This window comes from Centropristis striata, chromosome 1 (assembly GCF_030273125.1).
Source record: "Centropristis striata isolate RG_2023a ecotype Rhode Island chromosome 1, C.striata_1.0, whole genome shotgun sequence".
In the NCBI taxonomy this organism is placed as follows: Eukaryota; Metazoa; Chordata; class Actinopteri; order Perciformes; family Serranidae; genus Centropristis; species Centropristis striata.
In genome coordinates this window covers 19,754,101-19,779,677 of record NC_081517.1, presented here as the reverse complement: position 1 = coordinate 19,779,677, position 25,577 = coordinate 19,754,101, and the positions used below count along the sequence as shown (strand labels likewise).

The 25,577-nt window shown below is 39.7% G+C and overlaps 2 protein-coding genes across 3 annotated transcripts in view; one reads left to right on the top strand and one right to left on the bottom strand.

Moving 5' to 3' along the window:
* The window catches only part of radil (Ras association and DIL domains), a 49,652-nt gene extending 42,449 nt beyond the window's left edge, over positions 1–7,203 (top strand). The window contains 4 exon segments of the mRNA XM_059334035.1: positions 238–562; positions 3,007–3,146; positions 4,357–4,496; positions 4,747–7,203. Of these exon segments, the coding sequence (XP_059190018.1) occupies positions 238–562; positions 3,007–3,146; positions 4,357–4,496; positions 4,747–4,846 (705 nt within the window). The 3' untranslated portion in view covers positions 4,847–7,203.
* On the bottom strand, positions 6,325–23,614 carry foxk1 (forkhead box K1). Of its 2 annotated transcripts, XM_059334052.1 has the most exons (10): positions 22,919–23,614; positions 17,852–18,067; positions 14,617–14,815; positions 14,348–14,494; positions 12,573–12,766; positions 12,130–12,302; positions 11,792–12,037; positions 10,846–11,019; positions 9,229–9,482; positions 6,325–7,284 (listed from the first exon to the last, which is right to left on the bottom strand). In XM_059334052.1, exons 1-9 carry the CDS (start codon positions 23,359–23,361, stop codon positions 9,250–9,252), a joined length of 2,025 nt encoding a protein of 674 aa, XP_059190035.1. In that variant the 5' UTR covers positions 23,362–23,614; the 3' UTR covers positions 6,325–7,284; positions 9,229–9,249. The 2 variants fall into 2 exon arrangements, with proteins under 2 accessions (XP_059190035.1, XP_059190027.1); XM_059334044.1 differs by lacking the exon at positions 6,325–7,284 and having other exon boundaries at positions 7,311–9,482.
* Between the last annotated feature and the right edge of the window lie 1,963 nt (positions 23,615–25,577).

The following is a 25,577-nucleotide window of genomic DNA, read 5'->3' as shown; positions in this document are numbered from 1 at the left end:
ATATACACGCACACAGAAACACATATACATTCACAAATATGTCTATGAAATAATTATGCATCCCTTTAGTCGTCTTTAAATGAGCTGTTATCAAAGAACGTAACTTTTAGTGCACTGTGTCAAGTAAGCTTTTTTTTACAAAAGAAATATTTATTCTCTTTCCATTTTCTAACCACTGCACCCTGGTTTTGGACCTCATACTGTCTTCTGAAGTCTTTCCGTCTGATCCTTACACAGAGGGAGTTGTTGCCTCCGGCCCACAGCAGTCCCCGCTCCGGAGGTCCTGTTGACGAGGCAACGGCAGAGACTGGAGAGGAGAGAGGACGGGACAGACCCCCAGGCCAGTCACACACACACAGCCTCAGGAGGAACGGCACCAACCACCACACTCGGACTGCAAATCCAGACCCGTCCTGCCTGCTGACCCCTCCCCACACCCCGCTGTACCCGGAAGGAGGAGGAGGGCCGACCAAAGGTCAAAACCCCCAGACTAACGGCTGCACCAGCAGAACTGTGACAGAGTGTAAAAAGGCCAACGGACTCATCACTAATGGACTGGAAGGTAGGCTAAAAAACTTACAGCAGGTGGACAAAATAACAGGCACAGCATATAAGCAGTATAAAGGATTACATCATATTTAATATGGCCTTAAAGATTTTCAGTCATGGAAAAATTATTTGACAATTTTTTTCTTCAATTTCTTGTTCATTTTAATGCCTGGTACAACTAAAGGTACATTTGTTTGGACAAATCTAATGATAACAACAAAAATAGCTCATTAGAGTTTAATTTAAGAGCTGATATCTAGACATTTCCATGGTTTTCTTGATAATGGTTTTGGTTATTATCAAGAAAACCATGGAAAACAGCCTTTACTTGTACCAGGCATTGAAATGAACAAGAAACTGCAGAAAACAAGGGTGGTCTAATATTTTTTTCCATGACTGTAGGTATAACCAACACCTCTGACAGCCTAAAAATGATCATTTAAAAAAAAAAAAGGTCTATAGTAAGCTTCACACAAGGCAGTATTTTTTTCCATGGCTATTGGACTAAATCACATATTGTAAGGTGTTTTGATATTTTGTCCACCCAGAATGTGCAGTTACAATTTTAAACCTTGCAGATCTTTATACACATTAAAAGGGATTCACCGATCCAACTTTTTCTAACGGCATGTCAGTGTGTCTGATGATAAGATTTTCCCATATTTAAAAATCTGTAAATCTCACTGCAGAGTTATTTCAAGAAAATGTTGAGGTAACATCCACTTTACCGTATTTAAAGTACACATAACCCAGAGATTCTTTGCATAAAAAAAAACTATATTACATGTAAACATACACATGCAGGTAATAATGTTAATATGAAAACCATATATACTCTGTAACTATAGAGTATAACTTAGGAGAGGTCATAGTGGGCATAAAGACATTTCTGCAGCCTGGATTTAAAAGTACCAACAGAGTTTATCTCTTAAATGTGCAGTGGGAGATGGTCAAACGCTCAGTAACCGAAAGAGCTCCTTGAAATCGAGTGTATGGGGAAATAAGGCTGGAGATATACAAGGGAGCCAGTCCATTTAAAGCCTTACAGGTAAGAAGGAGGAAAATCCTTAAGGTAACATGAGGTCAGAGGGTGCCGGGCACTAAACACTGAGCCAGCCGTGACTGAATGAATCCAGATCGGTGAATCCCTACACTACATATTATTACAAGTATGCAGAATACACACTGCATAAGTAATAATGTTGCACATGATTGGGGCTGCATGATTAATTGAAATGTATGACACCTGCACAACATAGTGTCATTCTAAATTAACTTAAAGCTGTATTCATCAGTGTTTATATTAATGAATTAGATGACAAGAAACGCTGAAGGGGAAATCATCCTTCCCTGTTCTTTGTGTACGTGAGAACTTTAAGTTGTAATGTGGAAACAACATGGACACAACAAGAAACATGGGTTGTATTCTGTTGCTTAGTGTTTTCAGTATTTATATGACAAAAAAGACCAAAGCAAACTGATCAGGTGTACCTTTAAATGTGTACCAAAGTTTTTACTGACTTTCTGAGATGATGTTATGGCTTGAAGATCTTCAGTATGAATTTTCAGTCGTAGAATCATTTTTCCAATTGTTCCAACATCACATGAACACAGCACGTTTGCCTGATCTTACAATGTTAACAACCATAAAAATGATTTAGTCTATCTGCCCTGTGATCCAGATCTGCTCCAAAATGTTCTTCCTTGGTTCATACTACACCCTTCCACCAAATTTTATCAGGCTCTGATTTTTTTTTTTGTAATCATGCTGATAAACACACCAATGGACAGCATATGAAGTGGGGAGCAATATTTATCACCAACTCTGCACCAACAATGATTTTTAGCCTCTTTTAGCTCATACATATAGTTTAACAATCACATTTACTGTTTTATGCAAAACCATTACAATAAGTCCACTGCACGCTACCTGCATCAAATGGCCAGAAAAGCTAATCTAGCAGCTAGCTGTTGAAGGTGTAACCAAAAATGAACCAAAATGAGAGCCTGTACTGACTTTGATTAATCACCGTGTCGTGGAACACAATTGCAACTAGAGATAATGTCCACTGAATGTGTAAGTAGGCAATTGTTTGCAAACATGTGCAACAACTTAATAATACATCCTTCTGTTCCCCAGTGGCCAACAAATGATAAATACAGCTTTAAATCTGCACTACTTCTTGTGCAGTCGTGTAAATGAAATGCTGGAGCTCGTCGGTCAGCTCTTTGACTGTGTAGTGTTAACAGTGCAGTGAGTGTGACATCTGCAGGCTCTTGTCAGAAGCACATGTTTGTGTGTCAGATTAGTTCTGTAGCATGTAGCATGTGTGTATGTCTTCTGCACAGCAAGACCTCTTATGTTTGTTCAACCCCATAGCGAGACCCTGTCTGTGTGTGTGTGTGTGTTTGTGTGTGTGTTGTTTTTGTGTATTTGGGTGTCCTTGTCCTCTGCAGGGTGTATTAGTGGGTGTGAGTTTCCTTTCCCTGTATCCTCCCCTGGCGCCCCTCCCCTTCCTGATGACTTGTGTGTGGTGTTTGTAGTGGAACTGGACAAGGGACCCTACGGACTGGGCATGGGACTCATAGACGGCCTGGTGAGTAGAAGCACATTTAAAAACACATTTGACATTTTATCCTACCCGTTAAATCCATTATTCACCAGTGTGTTTTTTTGTCTTTATGAAACAGTACAAACTGGAGTTCATGAAATTTGAATGACATAACAGACTGACTTTTTTTCATGAAATCATGACTTTTTTCATTACATTTGGATGACATACAATACTACCACATGTATCAACCGACTATAATTGAACTATTTTAAGCATTTACAGGCATTTTAAAATCTGACCATTTTTGACAAAAATCAACATAATATAGTATGACTTTTTTTGAGGGGGTCGTTTTTGGACATCATCATTTTATGCTCTAATATGTATAATTGAACCATTTGACATAGTTACCCCTGAAAGTCTGATTTCCTCCATTCCCTTGTTTTTATAGATCACAACTGTTTTCCTCTGAGTTTTTTACCACCAGTCTGTGCACTCACCTGCCAGTGACATAGCCGTGATGTCCACTCCAAATTGATCTATACTATGACTTTTTTTTCATAAAATCTGGACAACATACCATACTATTATTACGCCATTGTAAGGCTCTCCCTTTTTCCCAACTCCCAGAGTTGCAATCCAACACAAATTTATTCTGAGTACAGCAAACATAAACAAACTTTATTTAATTGTAACTTACATACCTATCCACAAAGAAATAGTATAAAAGAAAATACTGGAATCTTACCTGCCTCCATAACACAAAATAGGAGAAAAAAGATTCCTAAACACAATGGCTACTCACCCCTATCTACCGGGACTGCACTATATAAAAAGCTTTCCTTGTTCCCAATAATTTAACAAAGATTCAACACTTCATAACAATTAAATTTAACAAGACACAATGGTCTGGCTGGAAGTCAGGACCGAGGAGAGGGGAAGACATCTCCTTCAGACATCCTTTTAAAGCTGGCCTGATCAGCTCCTGGCCAATCAGCATCTCCAACCACCACCTGTCAAAACAAAGGCAGACACACAACACAATAGGAGTATGTACTATAATATGACCTTTTTTTCATGAAATTTGGACGACAGACTGTACTATGACTTTTTCAATGAAATCATGGCTTTCTTAATGAAATTTGGAATTGAAATGAATGAAATTGAATTTATGTGTCACCTCGAGCAGATGCTCACCTAAATAATGGACACGCTCATAATGTTCATACTGCAATACCTCTCCCTGTTGCAGCACACTCCTCTCAACGCTCCAGGCATTTACATCCGGACTCTGATCCCTGACGGACCTGCTGCCTCCGATGGCAGACTGAGGATTGGAGATCGTATCCTGGCTGTGAACGGGACCAGTCTGATTGGAGCAGACTACCAGAGGTACAGAGGACGTTTCAGTTGGACCTTTTGTGACCATAACAATGGGCTGCTGGAGATTAATGATGCTACTGGTTGATATTGACTTTGATGACACAGTGAGCAGTCTTCCCACAATGTTAACCATACCCATGGCTGTCAGCCTCTTAAGCCAATTGATTACTGTGATTGATTGGTGCAAGCCCAGACAGTCATGCTTACTCTGTCTCTGCTGAGCTTCACGTAACTGGACTCTTCTGTGTGCTTCTTGCAGTGCGGTGGATCTGATTCGTCTTGGAGGAGGTCGCCTACGTTTCCTAGTGGCCAAGTCCGATCCCGACGTCTCAGAGAAGATCAGTGCCTCCTCTTGCTGACCATCTCAGAGCAAGACACACACAACACGACGAGACAAGACTACAGAGATAGACCAGCATGACAACGACAGATACAGATGTGTGCACTGACAAACAGCGTACACGCGAACACACAACCTTGCGTACATACGCGGCATGAAATACGAATGTGAAACCTAGCAACAGCACAAAGCCAAGTAATCAAAGTGGAGATAACGCTCCATGACTCCACTCCACAGCTGCCAGACCTGCTTCCCTCACGCTGACTCCTACTGGGTTTGTGTGACAGACAGAATCCCTAACCCACCGCGACATCAAAGGAATATGCTGCGAGGAAAAGTTGCCTAATTAATCAGCGTTTGAGGGAAGCAAGATCTAACCAGCCAGAATGCAGTCTGATGTGGTTTAAAGCACAGTAGATTGTAGGGTTTTAATCTCTCTTCAGTCGGCGCCCGGAGCATGTGCGCTCAGTGGACTTTTTCCACCTGTATTTTAGAATAATTTGTATTAGTAATTCAGACATTAAGTAGCATGGTAAAATAGCTACCCAGCTCTCAGACAAAGGGACTCTGAAACTGAAAATGTACCTGTACGATTCTAAAAGCATTTGCAGACAAATAAGAAGAATCCTGGATGTTTTACACAGTGCTTTAAAAGTGGAATGTTTTATAATCCTGTTTGTTAGCAACTCCCAAAGTACTATCACCATCTGCTCAACATTAAAGATTGTCTATGAATGTTGACTTTTGTACTGGAGACTGGGTGAAAAAAAGAAGAGGAAGCAAACTCGAGACAGACAGCCCAGCTCCCCCATTCAACCTCCTCATTGGACTTTATACCTCCACTGGAAGAGCTGTCGAGGCTCGACGTGCACAGCGGATGTGCAGCTGTTGTGAGACATTGTTTATTCATTTCTGGATCATCAAGACAACATGCTTCACTCCAGAGTTTCTGGTGCACAATCCTGGTGTGTATAAACCACACTTTTGTTGTGAATATATGCTGTATGTATCTGGTTATGAGGTGTAAATAGTTGTTTGTATATATATTTAACACCTGGTCACATATTGTTTGGACATTTAAAAGAGAAACTGCATTTTGGGAACTACTCAATCATTTTTTTTCTGAAATATGTTGGTCACTTAAAACTAAAACCTACTGATGGAAAAAGAGAAACTTTTTGTTTTGTTTGGAATGGCAGAAATATAGGTATGGATTGTGATTTTTTATTTTATGTCATTAAGTTAAAGTGCTATGAACAGGAATACAATCTGTTAACTATAGAGTACTGCTCACACAGGATGTTAGCTGCACTTCTGCTTAAAGGGGTTTATATTTTACTTCTAGTGTTATCTCAACACGCAGATGGCTTTTCTTAGGTTTTGAGATACTCGTCTCTGAGTTGTCCGTCTCCTGGTTGCTCACAGCAATGACAAATATCATTCAACAGCCTCGTTTTTGCAAACATAGTGTCTTAGTTTTTCTCGATAATTTACCGATCCCCATAATGGTTTTATGAGGACTTGTTCTTTGATAGAAAATAGTCCCAATGAAAATGCATTGCACCCTTTAACCTGAAGTGTTTGAGGTTATGTGTTTATGAATGTAGTGTTTCTGGATGAAGATGCTTAAATAACTTCAACACTGCGAGCATGAAACAGGCTTCCATTCACCTCCATCGTATTGGGATAGAGGCAGAAATCTCAGAGGCATAACTAAAAATCTAGTCAAGCAAAACCAAAACTATCTGCATGACCAGATATCAGCCAAATCACATGAAAATGTGTTCTGTCTGACTCATTAAAAGAGGCCCTAGAACAATAGCAGGTCACTTTTATAAAGTTAACTCAAAGCTTAGGTCACTACAAGAAAACATGCTTAGTCAGTTCTTTGTTGCCTGGCCTTCAGTTGTGACCTCAGCTCTGTGGCGCTCCCCTGAGACGCCCTGGATCCCCATATCAGGAGTAGTGACCCTCTGCCAGCCTGTGACCCGGCCCTCTGTCTGCAGCAGGAGCCCGGGCCAGACTGCTAGTGACTGCAGGGCAACTGCTGTTCAGGTTTACTAGGGCTGCAACAAATATGTCAATTATACTTCCAACGAATCATTGAGTATGTAAAATATCCAGCAGAAAGGTCCAAAAACAAAGAGAAGTTGAACTAGGCAATATTTCAAATGAAATGAGAACGTCGTTCCTTTTTTTCCATCAGCTTTGTTTTACTCTCCACTTTTGATTCTGTTCATTTCTCTGCAGTAACATTTTATTTTTGTGCGTTTTAAAGTTTGTATGACATTGACCAATGCATGTGAATTCTACTATGTTCATTATTTATACTGTTAAAAAATGATGGTACTTAAGAATAAAGATTGTTGAATACTTGCATTTTGTTTTGCATAAAAACCCAAAATATCACCAAACCGTGTGATCAGAAACTGCAGACTTACCCAACATGGCTGACACCTGATAACATAGAAGACAATGTAACATTTAAGTCAATGAGGAATTTTAATTTGTGCTACACATTTTAACAAATCACAAAAACAGGAACATTTAAAAATACATATACTTCTCTATTTCCAGAATGTTTACGTATTGACGACAGCCGTTTTTACATAGAGCAAAATATTTTTTCTTTTTTCCAAAATCAGAAAAAATACCTTCTAAATAGCTTTGTCATTTAGCAGATAGAGCAGCATACAATCATTACGCATCTTTTTTTTTTGTTTTGTTTTTCTAATAATGTGCAACAACAATCACTGAAATCTTGCGCAAATTGTGCCTGATTGCCAGCTAAAAATGAGGCCCGTGCGAGGACATTTGGAAAAGCTAAAGGCAGAGTGAGAACGAGAGATTAGAGGGGGGGTGGGGGGAGTGCTGAAGAATATCTAATTAAGGCAGCGTCTGTGACAGGAACCGCCGACAGCTTGATGCCTCTGTAGAGACTGCAAAGATAGAAACTGCTCACTGAGAAGAGGGAGAGAGGTAGATTGGGAGAAAGGTTAATGCGTTTAGGGGGAAATTGAAAGCAGAGTGGGGAGCCAAGAGTAGAAAATATGTCAAAAGTACCGTACAGAAAGAAAGAAAAAAAAAAAAAGACAAGCAGTTGAAATTTGTGGTCGTGTGTTGGTCCCGCCCTTCCCCTGATAAAACTGATACAAGTCTACTGATGCAACATAACTGTCATCGATGTAGTGTTGCTGATCATGTACTGTTAATGAAGCGCTGTGTTAACAATCTAAAAAGGTAAAGCTGTCTAAAGGTTAAAATAAAATGACAAAAAAAATGTAGAAATATTTAAGGCTTTAAGGATTATTACAATAATGCTTTTCTGTGCTAATACAAACAAAACTGTACGCACAGGCTGTTCCATTTCTCCTTTTACCTCTACTGAAACAAGAGAAAAAAAATTAAAACAACAATCAGTTTGTCTACATTAGGTTAGCTCCACTTCAATCAACTCCAAATAGTTGCCTCTTTTTTTTTGCCCTTCTCTGCTGTCTGATCACCCAGATCATCTTAAAATCTGAGGAGCTTGCTTCACACTGATTAACCAAACTGAGCTGAAGTGAAGAGAAAACTGCAAAGTCCTGATTTGTTATTCCTGGATTTACTCTCATCTCTTCTTCCAAAACAAAACCTCTTTGTTTTTGTGCTTCACAGAGAAGGCAAGAAGGGTAGACACCTCACATTGTGGTCTAATATTAATAACATCTTTCTTTTCTAAGAGAGTCAACCTGTTTCTCAGTAAGGGTTGCCTTACCAAGAGTACAATCATATTCTTAACAGTCTCCCAAGCCCCGTCAATGGTCTGGGTACACGCAGCCAAGCCCTATCTTTCTGTCTATGATTGTGTGAAACTTCACAATAAACATCAACTCTGATCGTCACAGTTTCTTCTGCAAATGCCGGCCATTCAAATCTCTGAACACACATTCCCTGTTTTTTTAAATCAGGCAGTGACTTTAATCAGAAGTGCAGGAGAGGTGAGTTCTTTGGCCTGAGAGTGACAGTAACTGGTGCATCTGAACCATCAACTAGAAGAAACCTCGTATCTGAGATATTATCCAACATTCACGTAGTAAAAGTAGTGCTGAAATGACTTTAATATGCATAATGCTCTCATAAGATTAATATCCTTACTTGTGTAGTCAGTGAATGATGGATTACATTAAAAAGACTGTAAAGCTGAAAAAGTCCTGAAAGATTTACTTGATTTTTACATTCAGAATGTACTTCAAAGTTTTCATCTATTTTTTGACCAAAATAAAAGTTCCTTACAATTTAATTCCCTTCTGTTGAGAGAGGCTGCCTGTACATTTTTTGGCCGTGTCGGCTGCAGTCATATCAAATGAGTATAAAAGGCGAAGCAGTTAGGGGACCATGAGGAGGCTGTCCATTGGGTACCTGGTAAGAGGCCCTGGGTTTTTACTTTCTGGGGTCGTGGGTTTGTGATGTCATTGCAACGATGACAGGCTGCTGAGCAGGTGTGACTTGATGCTGTGCAGATTCACTCCCTCCCTCATCCTCCATCTTTGGCCGCTTGGCCTGGGGCTCAGCTGGATGCTCAGCTAAAGTTTCTGCACTGGGCTGTCTGCTCACCAGCACTGGAGGGGAGCTGGAGGCCTGGGCAGCCAAGATCTGCAGAGGACTACTTAGGCCTGGAACGGAAACAAAGAGAAAAAGAAAAGTTAGGCGGATCTGTGATCTGATTGGGTTGGTGTTTTTACAAGAACTCGTTACAGCAGCTACTGCACCGACTCTGGCTCCAAATGGCTGATCCGGTACGTTTTAAGTTTTTACCTTAAAGGGACAATGTGTAAGATATGGCTGCATGCTTTTATCCCAATAATATTATTATTTCTATAGCAACTTGTAAAAACAACAGCTTACAAAGTGCTTTGACAGAGAGCAGTTAATCACAAAGGAGAATGGTGCCATATGGCCAACAGGGCAGAGATAAGAAAATAATAAAAGAGAGCATAGGATCAATTACAAGACAATATCAGATACAAAGGGAAAGTAATTAACTAATAAGAACAGAATTGAAAGGTAAAATGACAACTATATTGAGAATATATACATAAAAGCAAGTCTATAAAAGTGAAGTTTAAGAAGTGATTTTTTTTAACCCATTAAGACCCAAGTCCGTCCCCTCTAAAACCTAAGCATCGTGTCAAAACTACCCACCAAATCCTGAGGGTTTTCTGCACAGAATGTCAATGTTAATCCTAAATAATTTATTTTTCAGCCTTTGTAGCAGATAGAGACATAAAAATAAAAACATCTAAAAATCTTAAACCCTTGGCTTTAACTGTAGAGCACTGCCATCACCCTTAAATTCATTAAGATTTTTTTTTTTTAATTTGTAAATACCATAAAAAAATATGAATTATCAAAATTCTCAGCCTCTGACGCACATAGAAATATGAGGTAAAATTAAAAAAAATAAAAATCTTAAAGGTGAAACGTTTGGCTTTAACTTTAAATCATTGCCTCTGACCTAAAGTGCATTAACATTTTTTTTAAAAAACAATATATATATATTGTATAGCACTGTGTGGTACACAAAGAAAATCATCACAGCCAAATTTTCAATAAAACATACTGTCAGTAGTGCAATAACTACATGACAGTTTGTCATATACTGTAACATCATCGTACTGTAACTAGAGATGTGGACTAGCGGGTCTGTAGGCACATTATAGTCTGGGTCATCGTCTGATTTATTGTCAGTAACACTGTATTCGGCCTCTGCGTTGCTCTGTCTGTCTGTCATAAAAATGCCTATGTCTTGCATGTTCTCGTCACTGTTCAACCATATTTTCTGTCCATTCTTCCATGTGGAGGCACAGAAGAATTTTTCCCGTTGCATTTAATCAGTTACGTCTCTTTAAAAAAGACGAAATCGTCCAAAAAACGCAAAAGTTACATGTGGTCTAAATGGGTTAAGCAAAACCATCAGTCTATATTTATCATCATGACCAGACAATGTGTAAGGCAGTGCCTGCTGAAAAATCTTACCAGATGCATTTGCAAGGCTGGTTGCTGTGGCAACAGCAGCAGTGGTGTGTTTGCCATTCTGGGTAACAGGACGAACAGGAAGTTGATGTAAACCTAGGGCCAGGTTTCGCCCATCCCCGCCCTGCACCGCACTGTCCACAGTCTGAATCACTCGCTCTCTGTTCAGCTGAGCTTCTGACAGAGACACAAACACTCAATTCAAACATATGGCAGCAAAACTCACAACTAACTGAATATATAAATAAATACTAGTGCACATGTATGATCACTCTGCCAAAAAAAAATCTGGTTAAATGATCATCAATATCAGGTTCGATTTCTTAGTCTACATGGAATAAAAAGTGGGATAAACCTCTTATATATTACATTTTAAACAAAGAACTTTGTCTGTTCACACATTCAGCATTAGTGCCAGACAGAAGCAAATGTTATCCGGTCACGATATGATCCCATAGATTTATTTTTTTTGTATGCAAACTTGAGAACAACTCTGTATAAGGGATAACTGGTTAAATCACTGACAGTGACAGTGTTGTTAATGTGGGCATGTTCTATCATGCTAGTTACATCCGAACACAAGAATTTACATCCCTATTTGCCAGACTTCTGGTAGCACCGGCTTCAATCTATTATTGAGGGAATACAAAGTGTTACAATTGCTAAACTAACAGACATACAGTCACTTTTCTATTGTGCTATGCTCCAGAGTCAAACACATGACAAAAATCATAACCTGTTGATGATAATGTGAATGCTTGAATTTAGCCAAATGCCCCACTGACTGGACAAATAAAATATGTGAGAACAAACAGAGATAATTTAAAATATTTTAACAATCCTGCAAGCCCACAACAGCTTTAAATAGTTCAAATAGGAGCTGAGCAGACCAGTTTATGTGATAATCAGGTAATAATGTATCTCATATTACAGAGTCTTCTGGCTGTACCTCTGAGCTCACTGTTGCCCTCTGAGGGGGCGCTGTACCCATTCGGAGGGTTGGAAGTAAGAGGGGCACTGGTAACCACCCGCACCATGGTTACAGGTGACTGAGTGGGGTTCTGGAGCAGATGGATGGGCTGGATTTGGCCGCCGCCACCTGGAACAAAAGCAAGGGCTTTTCCCGGGCCTGAAGAGGGGATTGATGGGTGGGAAGGTGCAGCCATGATGACATGCTGACCACTGAGTGGAGATCCTACACAAAGGCAGACACAATCATTTCACCTGTTTTGTATTGTATATGAAAGCCTTCATGTGTGTACAATTGTGTGCACCTGCATGGCTCACCTGGGGCACTCTGAGATTGCCTATACTCAGGTACAGATGCCAGTTTGTGAACCAGCTGTTCGTGGTGGTCGTGGGGAATAGGAGAGCCCTCCCTGCTCAGACATTCAGGAGTCTGCAGCCCGCTGGATGGAGGAGAAAGAAGGCCCTGGTGGGTCGGGGATGCAGGAGCACTCCTGAAAAAGAAGGAATAAAGGGACAAATCAGTTAATATATCAAAAGACCTCTGATGACACACAGAGCTCCTTCACTGCCAGTGCCTTCTGCTGAATGTTAACCTAGAAATTAGACTTACTTTGTTCTATCCAATCAAATGATAGCCAGGAGCAGAAGCAGAGAGAAGGGAGAAAGGGTTAATGTAACAGATAAGAAGCGAAAGAGCGTGTGTCCGTGTTCGTTTGTGTGCACACACCCACGCAGCTGAAGGTCACAGGTGACCAACTTACCTAGAAGAGAGAGGTCCGAACGGCGTCCTAAAGCAAGCCACCCCTCTTTGGCGTCTTTTCCTGAAGGCTTGCTCCACCAACTTGCTCTCAGAAGCAGAATCCACACGCCAAAAACTGCCTTTCCCCGGCTCATCCTGAGAGCGGGCCACTTTCAGAAAGTATCGGTTAAGAGACAGGTTGTGTCTGATTGAGTTCTGCAGGGAGGCAAAAAAAAACATTTTTATCAATGGACACAGAAATATTAATCTAAAGGAATTTATCAGAAGATCAATGTTATAGGAAATTACTCAACCCTCCCGTGTATTGAAAAATGCTGTGGTATTAAATGCCAACTTCAATGCCTAAGGCGTTAATCTCATCAGTGTCAGTTAGCCAATAAGTAAGCAGCATGCTTGCACCAAGATCTAAAAATGCTGGTGGTTGTCTGTCTAATGTTACATGTATGCAAGAAAAAAAACTATGTCACTGTTACACACAGAGACGAGGCTCACTTGTGTGCATGTATTTCATTTTGAGAGGCTTGACTACAGTGTGAGTCACAAGGGGCTGTGTAAATAAATATAAAGATTTGAACCATAATGTGTAAAGGTGTAATAGCTTTTTTTTTTTTAATTGGAAAAAAAGTACTGGAATCGGTGTCAAAGTATTGGTAACGGCATCAAAAGTTTTTTTAACAACACTCCACCTAAGTAGCTAAATAACTGTTTTGGTTGTATGATAACATAGGAGGACTTCCTATGTTATCATGCAACCAAAACAGTGTTACTAATGCTTAGTTCCCACTACCTGACTTTTTAAGTTGTCAGATTGATGTTTAACAGTTCACACTATGTGACTGACCAGTGACAGGGAGCCACATACAACAAGATCTTTCACCAGGAGGAACTGTGAGTATGTATTGATAATGATGAGCTGATCGACCTGGAGGGACAGGGGTCAACCCACGGGTAGGGCGGGTTCAAGCTTTATACGGTTTGTATTTCGAACTTGCTGAAAACTATCACTGCTTTGTTTGGGTGGGTCAAAAAGTGACAAAGCAGACGGTATTTCTGTCTCTGTCTGTCTGCGCTCAAATTGTGTAGTGTGTTGTGTTGTATGTAGGGTTGTCAAAAGTATTGATACTAAAACGTTGTATCCGGATACGATACTCATTTTCAAAAGTATCGATACGTAGTATGCCCATATTACGTTAATTGACACAGTGTCAGTATACATAAGCATAGAGTTAATAAGTTTACATAAATGTTGGTGACTGAAAAGTGTTATTTTCTCTCTTGAAGTCCCAGAATGAAGCAGAGAAAAGTCGACCTGCAACCAAACAGCAACACACACAGCCGACTCTACCTCTTTTTTATCAAGCTTTCCTAATATTGTGCACAGCATACAACCTCAAAATATTGTTCTAATTGTTAATGTTTATTGTATTTATTTATTCGTTGCACTACCTCAGACCTGAAGCTTGTTATCATAGTTGCAGTTTCTTTTTGCACAACTGTTTTTTATATTTAACCCATGGTTCTGTTAATTTTTACATGTTGCATTTTTCATGTTAATAAAGATATTTCTGTTAAATTTTGGGGTCTATGTTTTTATCCTTGTGGTATCGAAAATGGTATCAAGTATCGAATATTTTCCTGATTATCGGTATCGAGATGAAAATTTTTGTATCGTGACAACCCTAGCCGTAAGTTGACCATCCCATACTGTGTAGCTCTAACAGTCATCGTTAACAATGGAAAGCCGTTAACAATTAGCTCTGGACAGAAACACCCTACCTGCCAGCCCTTGTCTGCAGTGCGATAGTAGGGGTAGTGTTTGGTGATGTGGGCATAAATGCCGCTGAGAGTCAGCTGTTTGTCCAGGGCAGAAGAGATGGCCTGGACGATCAGCTGTGCATAGGAATATGGGGGCTTGGACTCATCCTGGACAGAAAAAGACAGAAGTATTACCATCCACCCAACCTCAAGTACTTACTGTATTTGCAAATTGAAAATGGCGTATCCTTTGAGGCAATTAACCAATTTTGATGTTACTAGGTCTTCACCTTGGGGCTGTCTCCACCAGCCGACTCCCCCCGCTGCTCACTTCCCCCACCTCTCTGCTCGACAATGCTTCGTCTCTGCTCAGAAACAGCCTTGGCAGCATATTCAGCTGCTAACTGGAGGTCAGAGGTCACGTTGCGTCCATAGCGATACCCTGATGACCCTGCCCCTCGTGGACTAGCCGGACAGGAGTTGGGAACACTGGAGATAAGAGGAAAGAGTCTATTAATGGCTAAAAGTGATGGTGGAAAAAATAACTCACACAAGAACAAACCGTATACCCCTTCTTAATGAATGAGCAATGAGTGATACTAATCATAGCTGCTCAGGCTTCTTAGAATCACTTGGCAGCTGCTCTGGGACACCAAGTCTATAGAGTCTCACCAACACCTCTGAATACAATCTAGAATTGATGTAAATAAACATGCACCAGGAGAGGTTAAATGAAAGCAACTGGAAGAAGTTTTAAGTGGTTATGAAACAGTCTAAATGTAATACTGATGCTTATTTATGACCTAGATAAGCACAAAAGACTATCAGAGGGAAGACTGGCAATGTATTTTCCCATGCAAAGTGTGGTGGAGTAGTACATTAGCCAGTAATAAGAAAGCAAGGGGAAGTTTTCTTTTAAGAATTACATTTTTGGTGTTTCAGGAAATATTAATAGGATCCAACAAAAATAGACAAATGGAAATCTTTCTGATGATTTAATTATATTTTTAATTTAAATTTTTATTTATTTTATCTTATAAATTAAAATCTAGTAAAGTGTTAAACAACTATCCTGAATGACAATCATTATATTATAATATTTTGAGTGTAATCCTTTTAGCATACAAGAGAAAAAATTGATGCAACAGCAAAATATGTCTTACACACACACAAGAACTACGTTTGGGAAAATGATTAAAGCTCAGATCGAGGGTGTTCTATACACATAAAGTGATCATAAAATACACAACAATGAGCAAAAAAACTCAAAAGTATGTTAATTATTAACTAGGTTTCTTATCTGGTGCTGTTGAGAGACAAAACACAAGAAAAACCTAGTAACTTATACAACACACACCTGCTTCTGTTAGTAAAGTAAACACTGGTTTCTGGGAGAGTCAGTGTGCTTTGATTTGCCTTTGGCAACAGAGAGCCACAGATAGTAACACACACACACACACACACGGAGAGAGAGAATATGTTTGTATTTTTTGGCTGGGGAAACTGGGCTGCAGGCTCTGTAAGCTCAGCGTTGAAAAATGAATGAAGACGACCAGAAACTTCTTAAGTTCCTCAGGGAAATTTTAAGTATTAAAACATGATTTTATCTGTAAATCTGCATCCTTAAACTTTATTAAAAGATATGTGTGCCTCTATGAAGGAGCAAGGGTTTGTCTTTTCTTTTCCTCTGACGCTGTTAAAACAAGCATTGCACCCCTGTCTGCATGTGTACTGGGGCCAGCAGTGAAGTATGAATGCTGGCATGGGCAGAAGAATGTTATTGTATACAGTTCATTTAAGTTGCCAAACCGGAAGAGTGACTCTTGCCACCCTGTGAAGACACACAGTCGGCGTCAAAGTGTGAGCACGTGCTTTTACACAATACTCTTCTGTTGTATGTACTGTATGTACATAATATCAAGGAAGGTGACACAACAATCTGCCCGAAAAAGGTCGAGTGAAAGTGGTCGGGAGATGTATGAGCAAGTGTCTTTACTCTGTGTGTGTTGTGTGTGTGTGTGTGTCCACGTGTGAGAGAACAGGAGCTGAGGGCTGAGTGGGGGGGTTGGGGGGGTTCTGAAAAGGAAACCACGAATGGACGGAAAAACGTCCCACAGGCAAAACAATCTGCCCGATAACCAATCACGCGCCTCGAAGCTGCAGCCATTCCATATAAGGCAGGCACACACAAGCTGACATTGGTGGGTGGATGTGTGATGTGTGATGTAGAAACCAGCACAGGCCACCAGAGGGCACACTCAGCACCGCCACGCTTGCCAGTTGCACATGCTGCATACATTTATAGAGCAGTGATTTTCAAACATGTGCCATCACAGCTTATTAGAGTGCAGACTTCCATCTCATCAGAAACACTGCAGCAGCTTCAACCAGACAGAGCGTTGTCAGTGATTAAGTGCTGATATAGTATGTGGTTGGTAGAAACATTGCAGGTCTTCAGGTCACAATTGGAGTAACACCAAAGAAAACAAAGCCTCACGTTTGTGGTTGCATAAACATGAATAAACATGTCAGGCCCAAAGACAAGGTGGAAAAGCAACTTGCAAAAAACCCTGATAATCCTTATTCACTTTTTGTATAATCCATCTAAATTTATATTATTTATTTTTTTGTCTCTTCTTTTAACTTGCAATATTTTATATTAAGATACTCATGTTTTATTAGTTTAACTGTGTGATTGGCATCTTTTTTCTTTTAATTTAATTTTTAGTTAGTATTGTTGGAGGCAGCCTGAGCCATGACAAAGACTGCTTCTCTGTTACTGTTGTGCATATGATAAATAAAGAACTTGAATTGTACCATTGAACTTGATTGTATGGCATGCAAAGATGGAACTGACTTGTATTTACTGTTTTGTAAATAGGTTTTCAGACTCTAGTTGCATGTCTCTTCATCACTGATGCCTTTTGAAAAGCAGGCAACAGAAAGAGATTTTCACTGTACAATTATCATCTCAGAAAGTATCATCGTATATGGTATTACATAATGAATATTATTACTATTATTATGATTATTATTATCAGTTATGAGAAATGAAAACAGTGGGATTTTTTTTGGTTGAACAAATGCTTTAGAATATTTGAAAATATAATACATTTTTAAACCAATAATGTAAAAAAAATATCTTGCTTTATAAAATAAACAGGGGAGCTGTACAAGTCCTGTTTAAACAAAATAAATGAGGAGGAAAAAAGGTACAGCACCTTTAAAAAAAAAAAAAAAAAAACAATCCCTCTTTTAAAATATATAAATTGATTATTGCTGCCTTGGACAATTCGTAAAATTTATTCAAACTAATCTAAAATACATTAAAGCTCAGTAAGCTTAGCTAACTGTCAAAACAATTAACTAAAAAGTTATGAGAATCAGCTTCCAAACTCGAGCGTCCAAATCTGGACAACCTGCTCTGCATTTATGAAGTGTGTGTATCACATGTTGTGTCAGCATTTATCAACATACACCTGTTGCAGTCCATATCATTGTGAGTATCTTTGGAGCTCTCCTTACCTGATTGTGCCTGTGGGAGAAGGCTGCGGAGAGCCAAATGCCCTGATGTGCTCTTCATGCTGCTGCATTGTGGGAATGCTGATTTTGAGGGGGGAAATGTGGGGGAGAAGCGGGCGAGGGGGGAGAGAAGGCTGCTCCCTCTCTCTGTGCTCTTCTGGCTGCAGGAGTGACATGAACTGGATCTTGATGACTGTACTGGGAAAACGGAACACACACCTAGAAAGCAGGATGAGAAGAGAGAAAGAGGGTCAGAAGAAAAGAGAAACACAGATAAAAATAATGCATTCTGTTCTAAACAATGCAGCTAAGCATCACAGTAGTTACGACTCAAACTTCTTGTCATAAAGAACTTAAAATCTCAACATTTATAATACCACAATTACTATTATTCCCAAGGTCAATGAATGAACTTGAGATCACAATCGTATATGTTTTACATTTTACATTGTTCGTAACAGATCTGTCACAACAGACAAAATGCTCCGCTTTTATTTTTAAATATGAATTCATATCATTAGCAAATTACCTTTTTTCCCTTTTTAAGGTTTGGGATGCGATTAACAACTAATTCTCATTGTCAATTAATCTGATGATTTAAAAAAATTTGAGAAATGTCCATCCCAGTTTCGCAAAGTGATGCCCTTAAATATTTTGTTGTCACATTTAAGACATTTAGTTTCCTATCATACAAAACTGAGAAAACCCGTAAATCTCCATATTTAAGTCTGAAATAATATTTTGTCTGCCATTTAAGCATGAAATTTTACTTTAACGATTAATTAATTATCAAAATAGCTGGTAATTATTTTTCTGATGTCAAACTTATCGATTCGTCGACTTATTGTTTGAGCACTGTAGGGGTTTGACTGTATTATAAACAATATCTTTAGCGGACACCTTCCAATGACAAGACTCTAGTCTGGTGTAGAACACAAGACCCAATAACTTGCATTTTCTCTTCTTTAAGCAGGTCTGGACAACTGCCTCAATAAAACAGAGGATCAGTCCAGGCCCAAGTTAGTTCAAGCCTAAACAAAACCCCTAAAAATAATTATGTGTGTGAGGGATTGAGTAGAAGTTTTACAATGGGACCTTAATGACTAATGTAATAATGTTTCCGAGCAGCTTCAGGCAGCAAGGTTCAGTTAAGTCTTTAAGTCTTTGTGACTAAAACCATTATATCTGCCCAAATATGATGATTGTGTCTTTGAGCAAGAAACTGAATCCCTGCTAATTCTAGGGGTGCTGAGCTCAGGCTCAGACCTCCCAGTGGAGACAAATAAATGAAAAAAAAAGGATCCCCACAGGACCACAAACGTGTTGTAAGCAGTTTCAGACTGTTAAACAAGTCTGTTCCATCGTTTCTCTATAATTTGTCTTCTGAAAAAAATGCAGCTGTCAATCCATATCTGGACCCATGTACAGCTGTCTCTGCCTAATCCAGGCCATCCTCAACAACTGACTGTCTATGAAGAAGAGCTCTAGTCAGAGAGGACACAGACTTGTGGCAACTCTGAAGAAGCTTCAGGGAAGAGACAGTGCCTACAGTACAACAACTATTGCTTATTTACTTCATCACTCCCAGCTGTAGCAGCCAGAGTAGCAAAGAGAAAGCCACTGTTCAAAGAACTCACATGACATTTTGAATAGTGTTAGTGCTAGAAAACATGTGATAGTGTTTTCTCTAGGTCTGTGAAAGACTTAGGTGCCACTCTCTGGCAGGGGGTTGGGAGGTTACTCCCCAAAAGAAAATATTACATTTTTCAATAAAGAAAACATTAATAATGGTTCAAAATTATGTAAATTGCATGTTTTGTTTAGATTTCTATTACCATATATGTGTAAAAAAAAGTTGGGAAATCTAGAGCAGATGATAATAAACTTTAGACCACCCACAATTATTAGACTTTGGAACCAAAGCTTTATAATGGTAGGGAAAATCCTGTGTGACAGAATCTAAGAAAAAATGGAATAAGGTTCAAGAGTTTAAAAGAACCAAAATTACGATTTTTTGGGATCATACAAAGTACTGCACATCAGCAGAAACACATCATGGCAAACATTAAACTGTGTGAATGCTTCACTGTTACAGGCCATTGAAGCGCTTGAGATGGTAAAGGGTTAATAAATGCAACAAAACAGAATAATGAAGAAAACCTGCTGCAGCCAGCAGGATAACTATGACTTAAAAGAGGCCTGTCAGTGCAAAGCAATGACCCCAAACATTATGGCGAACCTACACATAATGAATAACTTATTATTATTATTAATAATAATAATAATAATAATAATAATAATATCCTGAAGCAGTCATGTCAGACCACAGCCAAATCTGAAATTCAAAGCAGGACCTGAAAATTGCTGCTCACTTGAGACATTCTGTTGAGAAAACTGGGAATAATTGGCAGTCTCCGGATGAAACAAGATGACACAGACTAAACCATGCTGAATCAAAGCTGTAATTTTAGCCAAAGGTGCCTCTAATAAAGTTTGACATGACAGGGGTGAATACAAGCAACTGTTTTGCGTAGGACTGTATTTGTATTGCCATCAATTAGAAGAGATTTGTTGCTATTGATGTGTCTTTCTGCTAAGCAGTGTCAAATCACTTCATTAGTCCAATGTGAGTAAAAGATAAATATTATCAAGTATAAGTAGTGTAAATATAACAGGATAAGTAAAAAGACTAATTAATCCAGCTCTTCTACATTTGAAAAGGTTCCAGTTTTGGCTCAGCACAGTTTTCTTTAGTTCTAGCACAGCTTTGTAATCCTGAAAGAGGCCCCAGGGCCACAGCAGCACATGTGAACACTGCTCTGTTGGATATGGCCTTGGTTTGTGAGTCTTGTGTTTACTCCATGTGCTCCTGCAATGAGGATGTCATTTCAGCCTGTACTTCCTGTTCAATACCAGACACACCCCCAAACAGTCTTGACAGCCAATCAGAGAGGATGAGAGCACAACCCCCCCACAACAACCTCCTCCTCCTCCTCCTCCTCCTCCTCCTCCTCCTCCTCTTCCTCCTCCTCCTCCTGTTCCACCCTATGATTAACACACACAGTCAACCACATTTCAACCATATTAGCCGACCAAGAGAAGGCAAAATATCTAGCTTTGACAATAGTGCAACAAGAGTAAAGCTGTGATGTTCTTCAAACACCAGATGGTTCCTCATAACACAAATAAAACAAATTTCAATTTCAATTTTTAGCACAAAACAAACACACCTCTTCTCACAAGACACACGAGCTGAGCGGTCAGGGTGCGTTTGTTTACATTAATGTTAACATGATGGCGACACGTCAGCTGGCAGCTTTAACAACTAGCTAACATTATCACACAGAAACGGTTGAGACACGACTTTATCCTGCCAAAATAAATTCATGTGACAAAAAAGTTTTTTTAGAAAGCAAGTTCTACCAGAACATTATTATGTGCGAAAAAAATCACAGGAAGGAGAAACTGTACATGCTAACTACCTTGCACTTTGGCTTGTCGGTAGGCCAGCTGAAGCTAAGTTTGCTAACAGCTAAAACTAGATAGGTTAACTTTACTGATTTACAAAGTGGGGTACAAGATACCCTGTAGGGGTCCTCTGACAAACGAACTGTTATTATTTCACATATCAAATGGAGACATATAATGTTGCAGCTTCTCTGGCCGGGTCACGGTTACAGATGGAAGCTAGCTGTACCAGATCAGACCAATCAAACCACTCTGATTGGAGTGTCATGACTAACTTTGTATCCCCGTCACAATGTGTCTCCAGTTAAACCATTAGGAGCTATTTGAAAATTTGAAAAGCTAGTATATTCACCAAAATATTGACATTTATTATGTGTTTATGTGTTCACATTGCCCATATACAGTTTTATAGATGTTTTGAAGTTTCATTGAAGAGTTTGGTGTACAGTAAGGGGATGACAGACTTCTAAGGGGAAACAGAACATAGCGTGCCACCGGCTCCGGGGCGGTTTGTCCATCACATCAGTAACGTTAGGTAACCGAACTAGGGCTGCACAATTAATCGCATTTTAATCGTGATCACGATTTTGACTGCCACGATTAAATTAACCTAATCGTCAGCGATATTTCCATTTTAAAATGCGGCTCTCCTGCATATCTAATCAAGCACTTTCTACACCAGTAGTCCACCAACCACCAAGGGGCGAACGCATAGTTAAGGTTTCATGTAGCTGCCTAAATATAACGAGTGAGCGCTAAGCAGGATGTGACATAGTACTTAACACCACAACAACACGCGCTGTTTGTAAAAGCAACTTTGTTGCTATATTTAGCGACCTGTCAGACGTCCTTAGCAACTATTTTTCAAGAAAAGCGGCAATAAATCCAGTGACCTTTCTGCTGGTATTGGCTGCTTTTGGAAACCCACCTCTTTTCTCTTGCCTTCAATTTAAGTTTTCCTCTGGCAAGTGCTAGGGAATAGTGTCCCCTAGTAATCCCACAGTGCTTTTAAAGTTATCCCTTCTTTTAATTTAATTTTTGTTACTTTCACCTTTGTCAATTCTGTATTTTATTGCACTTTTATGTGAAGTACTGTGGTGCAGCTCAGCCATCTGTAAATGCGCTATAGAAATAAATTTGACTTTGACTCCTTCTTACTTTTCGAAGCACAGTCCTCCTGCAGCAGTCTCTCCCAGCTGCAGAGCCGGAGGGGATGTTAACCCCTTAGCGTCCAGTCTGCAAATTGCTAATAGGCTAAAAGTTAGCTCTGTAGCAGTACAGTGTGTATGTGCTGCTGCTGCAGGAGGTGTTCACTTGGTGATCGGTTTGTTTACAACAAGCACCAGGCATTCTGTTTACACACTAAAACTGTTCCTACTATTTTGTTTAAAAGTAGTGCAATAAAAATACAGATGTTTTCCCTAACATGATGAATAATCGTGATTCATAATCGTGATTACAATATTGATCAAAATAATTGTGATTATCATTTTGGCCATAATCGTGCAGCCCTACACCGAACATGTGAGTCTGGGTCGCTCTGCCGTGTTACTAAAGTTAGCCTGTGTTTAGCTGCTATGCTAACTGGCTGACAGCACTCACTCTGTGGGCAGACCAAGCGGCGGCGCCCCTCTCCGCTGGAACACCCCGTCAACGAACACGCCGTTTTTGCCCAGGCACCGGAGGGAGAAACCGTTCGCCTCATCGTAGGTGACCTGCAGGTGTCGCCGTGAAATGAAGCTCGAGTGACCCATGTTGATGTCCACGGAGCCGTGAGACGAGTTCCGGCCTATGGTGACCGTCCTCTGGCGCATCACAAACTCAAAGTCCCGGCCCTCGAGTCTGGCCAGGGCCTGCGGCTGAGGACAAGCGAGGCGCACGGGAAACATCCCGGCGTCGCCGCGGGCGTCCAGCACCGGAGGACCGAGGAGGGCCAGCGAGGGCTGGTGGTAGTGAGAGGTCACCGCGACGCGCACCGGACTGCATGGTGCCGACTGGAGAGCCAGCAGGGCTCGAGCCCCGGTATCGTCCCGGTAGTCTGCCATCTTCTTTCAGAGGGTCAACACATACACACGCACACACACACACACTCTTTACTTCTCGCACACACAGAGTTGCAACGTGAGAGTTTTCGGCCAGGGCACTTGTTCGCTCCGTGGCTGTCGGAACAACATGGAGTCCCAGTCGGTGCAAGAACCGGACCGGAGTCTTCGCAGGAACGGGACTGGCGCTGCGTTCAGGACCTCATCGTAAGATGCTGCTTCGAACAAGATTCAGTAATTACAACAAATCGTCACCCTGTTAAAATAATCATAATAATAATAATTAAGTTTTGCAGGAAACAAAAAAAACTTCACCAAAAGTGTAACATATGACATTTATTGACCATTTCACTCAAAAAGGATGTAACAAAGGGTGGCTATTGGCATAGTAATAACACAGTAAATGATGTAACTTGAGAGAAATAAATGACTTAGGCAATTTTTTGAGACTCAAGTTGTCCAAGTCATTGGTAACACTTTATGATCATGATCTGATCAACTGAGGATGTAGGTGATTTTACCATAGGTGGCCGGCGTCATGAGGAGATGATTTAGGCAAAAAAACAAAACAAATTTGACAAAAAATGACTCCTGAAAACACACCTGAAATTGTCTGAGTTGATCACAATCAGTGAATTTAAATCGATTCTAAGGGATAAAGAAGGAATTTCTCTTGGTCGGTGTGACTGCTCCATATGAGTCTCTACTGAGGCTCCTTCGGTGTTGTTGTGATGGCTGTATTTGTATTTAATTGTATTTAATTGTTTATGTTAACTGTGTTTAAATGTTGTAACTTGTCATTTTTTATGCTGCTTTCTTGGCCAGGTCTCTCTTGGAAAAGAGATTTTTAATCTCAACAAGACTTTTACCTGGTTAAATAAAGGATATACACAGTATGTCCAATATGCAACAAAATATTTATATTTAATATAGGAGGCGTGTCCATTTTTTCATTAAACAATTTTTGTACAGCCAAACTCCACCCACATTGCTTAAGGGCTTATTTATATTTTGTTTCATTACTATTGTTATTTTTTAATCAGAATTTTTTACGGCAGTTAAACTGTTTTTAGTATGGGATCGAACTAGCACGCTGATTTGTGGAAAGTGTAAACTGAGGCCTGCTTGACCCCTAGAGTAGAGGTTTTTTTTAGGGCTGGGCATACACTACATTTAGTGAAAATTGTTTTTTGATTTGTTTATTGTTATTGTTAAATTCATTCGTATGGGCTCTTTTCAACACTTTAACTGCTTTACACGGGGCAAAAATCATGTGATTTTAAAACACAATGAAGAATACAATACAATAGAATAAATAAAGATTAACTAGGCTATATTAGACCAAAAAAATGAGACAACATTAACAGTGCTGCTACGGTACAGTAACAAGTTGCTTCAAAATTGATAAATACAAAATAAAGGTACACAGGAAAACACAAAAACAGAATAGCACATTATGTTATAATTACCGGAAATCCATGTCAGGCCTCAACAAAAGTCTGTGATATTATAATATTCACATCAGATTTAAAAAAAGCTGCAGTAATACCGATCGCTGATTGGGGGAATCAAACTGCAACTGCAAAAAAGTAGTCGCCAACAGTGTTGCTATGATGGCTGCACATGAACGCCACATCTGAGCACCTCGGCCGATAGGCTGCAATCCATGTCGTCACACCAGGAAACTGGAGGTTGAGTTCAACAGTGTCGAGAGATTTATTATTTGCTGTGGTTTACTCGGAACTGCTTCTTTACTACAGTCTTTCACTTTCATGTCTTCCCTGGATAGTGGATCTGAATAGATGTAAATCACTGCACATAGTTCTCTGAACTAAACAAATCTCAAATAAAATTAAATAATATTTTTTAACCAAACCTTTCTAAAATACACTAAAAATATATCCATGGGGATTACAGTTAATCGTATAGTTATTTATCCTACAGTTTGGGTGCTTAGCCAAGATAAATAAAAATGGTGCATTAAGTTGTCAAGTCTAGTGTAAAATCACAGATTTTATTTATTTTCAGCAAATATGGTGATTTTTCTTTAATCTCAGCACCAAGAACCTGTGGTGTCTGTAATGTGTCTGGTTTGCCCACCTCATGTATTTCTTGTCTTTTTCTTTTTTCTTTTCTTTTTTTTTTTTTATCTCTACCCTCTGTTTATAAACATGGAAAGAACAAGGTGGTTGCAAGACGCGGATACTGGATTTCTGAAG